At 43.7% G+C, this 7,045-nt stretch overlaps 1 protein-coding gene across 1 annotated transcript in view; it reads left to right on the top strand.

Annotated features, from left to right (window-relative positions):
- Positions 1-1,117: 1,117 nt before the first annotated feature.
- Positions 1,118-7,045, top strand: part of prkg2 (protein kinase cGMP-dependent 2) — a 24,769-nt gene continuing 18,841 nt past the window's right edge. Inside the window, exons 1-2 of the mRNA XM_065962538.1 lie at positions 1,118-1,294; positions 3,628-4,113. Of these exons, the coding sequence (XP_065818610.1) occupies positions 3,629-4,113 (485 nt within the window). The 5' untranslated portion in view covers positions 1,118-1,294; position 3,628. The remainder of the gene's footprint in view (positions 1,295-3,627; positions 4,114-7,045) is intronic.

The following is a 7,045-nucleotide window of genomic DNA, read 5'->3' as shown; positions in this document are numbered from 1 at the left end:
AGTCCATCAGTATTAACTCATCCATTCATACACATTCACACACCAATGAAGCAGTGGGACTAACTTGGGGTTAAGTGTCCGTCCAAGAGGAAGGAGCATGGGGATCAAACCCTGACTTTCCGGTTTAGAGCGACACCTCCACCTTCGGTGTCTGGACTCCACGCGGCGGGATAGATCTTGCTGCTGATCAGGGCGGACATCTTGGATCATCCAGTGATCTCCCTAAAGGGTTCAAGCACCAAAGACTCCCAGACAATAAATACGATATCACATGTCAAATAAATATTAATCTGTGCATTTATTCAGGGGGAGCAGAGACCCCGGACCCTCCCAGGTTCAAGCTAAGCACCGGATATCTTTTTTTTTTAGCTCCACCCCTGATCATACTCAAAGCTTATGGAGTGTTATTTTGTATTTTCTTGTTTGTCTGTCACTCATTCTTATCGCTGCAGTGGACTCTCCAAAGAAAAACGTCTTTCTAAATTAATAAAAAAATTACGAAAAAATTAAAGTCGTATATTTACAAGATTACATTTGTAAATGGATTGAATGTGGCTATTGTTTAAATTTTCATTGTTAAAGGTTGTATCAGAAGAGTATCCTGCGCAAAAATCTTGGGATATTTAAAAACCTTAAAGCAGCTCGTTACCCAGAGAGTTAAAACTCAGACGACACGAGGAAGTATTTCATAATTTGTGAAACCTTTACTAAAGTATAACTTCTCAAGATGCTCCATGTTGCTCATTTTCGTACAGGTACATTTACGACTTTAATCTCTTAAATTTACGACTTTATTCTCTTAAATTTACGACTTTGTTCTCTTAAATTTACGACTTTAATCTCGTAGATTTACTTTATTTTTTTTTAATAATAATTGACTTTAATCATGACATCTAAATATAAATGTCTCTTAATGTGTCCCTAATACTTCTTCATAGGTAACAAATGAATTCCAAAGTGTTTCTGGATCAGTAGAGCAAAGGAACACGAAGTCAAATCATTGTTTTCTCCTTTATACACGAAGAAACAAGAAAAAATAAAAACACACTTGACCCTCCTATCAAACCGTTTGGCGCGCCCGCGGGAGCGCGCACAGCCGATGAGGAGAGAGAGAGAGAGAGAGAGAGAGAGAGAGAGAGAGAGAGAAAGAGACAGAGAGAGAGACAGAGGGGAGGAGAGGATGGAGCAGTGATGTAGAGGAACTCTCTGTGTACAGATACCCGAATGTACCAACACGTTATCTGTTTCTCTTATATCGTCGTCGGAGCTCGAGTGAAGGCTGAAACCTGAGCAGGTAAGAACCGAGGACACACCTGAACACTGCACGGATTCATTCACCACAAACTGGGGATGATGACGGGGAGGAGGAAAGGGGGGAGAGGGAGGAGAGGGAGGAGAGGGAGGTGCAGGTGCACGATTCTGACCGGAGAGGCTTTGACTAGAAAACTTAACCGAGTTGGTTTTTTTAGAATCGTTGATGAAACCGGAAGAAGTCCTGCAGAGCTTCAAGTCTGTGAATGTGCTCCCTGACCGTCTGTCATCAGAGAGTGAGAGAGGGAAGGAGTTTCAGCTGACACATGAAGAATAATCGGTGCTCATGTCGGTGCTTTGTGACTCTATAATCAGGGCTTGATTTTCAGAATAAAGTGTGAGAACAGTGTGATCTGTGAGAGAGCAGGAATGTGATGAATGAAGTCTGCTGTGTGTGTGTGTGTGTGTGTGTGTGTGTGTGTGTGTGTGAGTGAGTGAGTGAGTGAGTGTGTGGGCATCAGTTCCACACGACAAACACACGATTGTTCTCTGACATTTGTTCTCATGTAGCTCTTACTATGAGGACAAACCTTATTATTGTTATTATTTACAGTCTATGTGGACAAACATGCTTTAAATATTGTTTTTAAATCTTTATAGATATGAACTCTCTCCTCTTGTATGTTGGAAACTTTAATGTTTATTGTGTTTTATTGTCTCCTCTTGCTCCGTCAGCTGCTGGTTTGTCCTCTTGTTTTTGATTAGATCTTTTTATTCTGAGCCCCCTGATCACCCCCCCCCCCCCCCCCCCCCCCCCCCCCCCCTCCCGACACAGAGGGAGTGACTGTCGATGTAATGTAATACTTCCTGCCTTCTAAATAATAAATGGAGAGGAGTCACTCATTGACCATTACATACGCTCTCCTCTCTTTCTGTCTTTCTCCGGTTTTCTCTTCTCACAGCGTCAGCACTTTCCAGTGAAACCTAACCCCCCCCCCCAACCCCATGTCGAATGGGTTGGTAAATCATTCGACAGAAACAGGACTTACTAAAGTGGTGAATGATTTGCTACTATCTTTAGATTCAGACTCAACCAGTGTTTTATTGTTATTGGATCTTAGCGCTGCTTTCGATTGTATTCTACTGGATAGGCATCTCAGGACAAGTTCTGGAGTGGTTAAGATCTTACCTGTCAGAAAGACCTCCATGTGTTTTATACGACAACATACTCTCTGAGCCCTGTGCTGTTAGGCACAGGGTTCCACAGGGGTCTGTACTGGGTCCATTGCTGTTCTCACTTTACCTATCCCCACTGGGTCAGATATTGCGTTCTTTTGAGATCGCTTTTCATTGTTATGCTGACAATTTGCAGCTGTACATGCCATTAGGTGTAGGAAGTAAGTACGATACAGCTAAACTTGAGACCTGTCTTGCAGCTGTTAAGAGCTGGTTATCAAAAAATGTCTTGTTGCTTAATTCTGCCAAGACAGAAATTCTGTTTATTGGACCAGTGAAACTGGGTCATCTTTTTGATCCTATAACTTTGTCTCTCGATGATTGTGTAATCAATCGCAGAAACCGAGTTAAGAATCTTGGTGTGCTTTGCGATCAGACACTATCGTTTGAATTACACATAAAGGAGGTGACCAGAGTTGTTTTGTGCCACCTGAGAAACATCTCCAAGATCAGATCAATCTTGTTGTTTAAGGATACTGAGGTCCTCATCCATGCCTTTGTGTCATCTAGGCTGGATTATTGTAATGTCCTTCTGTCGGGTCGGCCAAAGAAAAGTCTGCGAAGTCTGCAGATGGTTCAGAATTCTGCAGCTCGTGTTCTGACCGGAGCCTGCAGATATGAACACCCCGGTGTTGGCCTCTCTTCATTGGCTCCCTATTCATGTTCTGTTTGTGTTCACACATGACGCTCAGAGCGGAAATATCAGGAGTTTCTCAGGAGTTTTCTGCAGGTGTGAAAGAACTGTTATTGAGGTTGTAGTGATACCAGAATGTTAAACTTTGGAAAGATAAAAGTAAGAGCAAAACCATATCGATACCACGGCAACAATAATAGAAATATGAACCCAACATTGGGTCATTTCTACCAAAAGATTTCAGGCAAACTCCTGCACACTGTCTAAAATGAGTACAATGACATTTCAATGTTGACTGCGTCTTCAGTCGATCCCTGAAAGAAGATTTAGACCTGTTTAAGATATTCCACCTCCTTTTCCTTCTGTGGAGCTTTAAAAGGATGACTGAAAATCTGATACTGTCTCTATATCATTGACTTAGTATCTTTTTAAAACAGGTGATATCAACCTGTCTCCTCATTGATGATATTTCATGTTGACTTGAATCTGTTCTCTTCCGATGACAGGATGGGGAACGGATCGATGAAATCAAAGCGTTACAAACACACAGACGGACACGGCTGCGGGTTCAAACACCCGTCTGTGGACTCCCTGAGGGCCCGGGTGGACGAGCTGGAGCGCGAGGGGAAGCGGAGGGAAGAGGAGCTGTGTGGCAAAGAGCAGCAGATCAAAGGTCTGCAGGAGCAGCTGGCCAATCAGACGCAAGCGCTGGCCGAGCTGAGCGAGGAGCTGCAGAATAAATGTATCCAGCTCAACAAGCTGCAGGACGTCATGAAGAACCAGAGTGGAGCGGCGGCACTCGTGTCCAGACCGCCTTCAGTGAAAACCTGCGGGAAGAACAGCCCCAACCTCAGCGTCCGCATCAAAGAAACACTCAACAGAAGGAAAGGGGCCAAAGCCGGGGTGTCGGCCGAGCCCACGTCCAGGACGTACGACTCCAGCAGCCTGCCCAAGTTCTCCTTCGAGAAGGCTCGAATACCCAAGGATGCAAGGTGAGGAGAACATGAAGTATAGAGGTCAGACTTTACTTATTTAAACACTACTTTATAGGTGGTTGTTGTGACCATCTTTAACCATAGTTAGATAGTGACCTCTAGTGACCTCTATTGGCTTTAATGAGTATTACAGGAGAAAAACTGCAACTCACATGACGCAGCAAAACAAAAAGAAATCTCTGGGGCTGAAAAACTGAGCCAAAACTTTCAAATCTGATATCAGAAGTCCCGCCCCTTCTTGATTCTGATTGGTCGATGAGGGAGAAGTGACATTGAGGAGCACTGTGGTGTTCTTAAATTGAAGTGTTTTCTACTGAAAGCGCAGAGTGGTTCTTTGGCTTCTCACAACGTTGATGCACATCGTCTGTGAGGGGGAGGAGTTAACAGGCTCTATGGGTTTTTTTACCGAGGTGCAGTTGCACTGAGAGACCTTCAGGGGGTGCCAAATCACACCAAACCAAACTCCTACATATCGTAGCTTTACATCTAGCCTCTAACCTCGGTGTTAGCTTGGACTTAATAAACACAAATCAAGTTTTTATCTGTCACTAATGGAACAGAAGCCTCGACGGGAACAAAAGTGCATCGTGTCACAAATGAAGCGAGTGTTACGACGGCTTCACCTTCAGTTTGAAATCCTAACACGGTATGTGACAGCTGCAGAACATGCAGCGTGAAGAGGAGGTTGTTGTTTCACATGTTTCTCTAAAGACCAGGCTGTTACCTCGCTTTGATTTGAGCTGAGATTCAGCTGTTACTAACAACGTTTGAACATCAGAGATATAAAAAACCTTTTTACTGGATCAATGATGAAAGTTTATGAAGAAAGCAAACACAACATCATTATGGTTTTTTGTTGTTTTGGGAGGGGCTTTTTATGCCTTTATTGTAGAGACAGGACCCTATAGAGTCAGAAGAGAGAGAGAAAGAGAGAGAGAGAGACAGGTTGGATTTAAACCTGGGCGGTCACTTCAGGTCTTTAGCCTTTGTTCATGGGGGGTTCACACTAACCACCAGGCTACCAGTGCTCCATCATTATGTTTTTTTTATTTATCTTTGTCACTACTACATGTTTGGTTCAGGGGCGTGTCCAGACTTTTTGGACTGAGGTGGCCCAGACTTGTGCAGGGGTGGTCTGAGCGTTTATGTACCCCTCCTGTCTCCAAGAACTCAAGAAAATATGTTAGTCCAAAGTCACGAGTATTTACTGCACACAAAAAAACATCTGCACACTGAAACGATGAGCTTCCTGCTGCAGCACAGCCTGAATAGTTGATGTCAAAATTAAGTCCCGCCTCTGGCAAGGCAAACAGCCAATCAAAGCCAAGGATTTTTGGCAACTGCGGGTTGCCAAAAATTCTAGGGTTCTAGGGGGCCCATGACACCCCTCTGGCCACGCCCCCTCATTTGGTTATCTTATTATATGGTGATTAGCTTCTTCAATAAGGATCAAATACTTCACAATCTGACGCAGGGCATCTTGATGTCTTCTGATTGGTTGACCAGCCGTTGACCTCGCTGATTAAAACACAAAGATTTCCATCTTACCGATTTGCAATAACAGCGACCAAGTGCGGCTGAACTGACTTTATGACCTGGTGCTCTCTGTTGTTTGTTTTGACCCCCTCGGCCAATGAGAGGATGCTGCACTGACATTTCCTGAAATCTGAGACACACGTCTTTATTGGATCCATTAGTGTCAGACCCGTTTGATAAGATGACCTGGACTGTGGGACGAGTTTCAGACGTGTTTTAGTCTCAGTAATAATCTAATGTTGGATTTGTTTTCTGGCTCGATATGATCCAACGCTGCACACAGTATTTCTTTTTTTTTCTTTTTTTTACTGAATCATTTGAGTGATTGGTTGAAGGAGCCCAGAGGCCGAACAGTCATCTTATCACAGGAGACTAAATATGAATCACTCAGACGATCAGACGAGAGGGGGAGAATCATCCTTCACATTTTAAAGGACATCTATACTGTTCAAATTAAAACCACATCAACGAGGACTGAAAGGACCAGAGCTGAGGCACCAGAAGAGCTAAAGTGTAAAATAAGCATTTGTTTCCTGTTTTTTGATCAGTGATAAAAAAAAGAAACGGACGAATGAGGAGAACTAAAAATGATCAAAGGAAGGAGAGATGTTAAAAAGAGATATAAGATGGAGATATATTAACAGGAAACATTTGATATTTTAAGAAACTTCAAAGTCAGAAAGTTAGAAAGACACATTTCTAAATTGGGAATAAAATCAGGAGAGTTTTTTTTAGAGTGTGAGGTGGTCATCAAACTCAATCAGCTGTTAGTTTTTTAACGTTTTATTTTTGGGGCTTTTATTCTATGTTTATTTTAGAGACAGTACAGCAGAGTCAGAAATCAGGAAGAGAGAGAGAGAGCAAGTTGGGAATGAAACGCGGGAAAGGAGCGACAGATCAGAACCTGAAACCGGGTCTGGGAAACACGGGGGCGCGTGCCACTCACCAGACCCCCCGGCGCCCCCTGAGATGTTTCAAGGTGGTCTGTTTCTCCTCTTGGTGTTACCAAAGAATCAAACATGATTTATATTATCGCAGCTCGTTAGTCTTTTCTCATGAAAACTGTCCAAAGACAAGACAGTTGTCAACAACCAATAGGAGCCATCTCAGCAGCACCAAACAGGAAGTAAACATGGCGGGGAGGTGAGGGAACGCGCGGCTCTCCTCAGCTGCGTAAGAAGAGGAGAAACTGATGGAGTGCTTTGAGGTGTTCTCCTCTTCATACCAGAGAGAGGAGAAGGGGAAAAGGAGGAGAGGAATCACTGCAGCAGGATATTCCCCCCCCCCCCCCCCCACCACCCCCGGTGGTCAACATGAATATGAACTCAGTCTTTATAATCTGGACTTTGAGGCTGCAGCAGTTTGTGTCCATCTCTCTTTCTTCTCCACGTTA

This window comes from Labrus bergylta, chromosome 2 (assembly GCF_963930695.1).
Source record: "Labrus bergylta chromosome 2, fLabBer1.1, whole genome shotgun sequence".
In the NCBI taxonomy this organism is placed as follows: Eukaryota; Metazoa; Chordata; class Actinopteri; order Labriformes; family Labridae; genus Labrus; species Labrus bergylta.
This window is presented reverse-complemented; position numbering and strand designations above follow the sequence as displayed.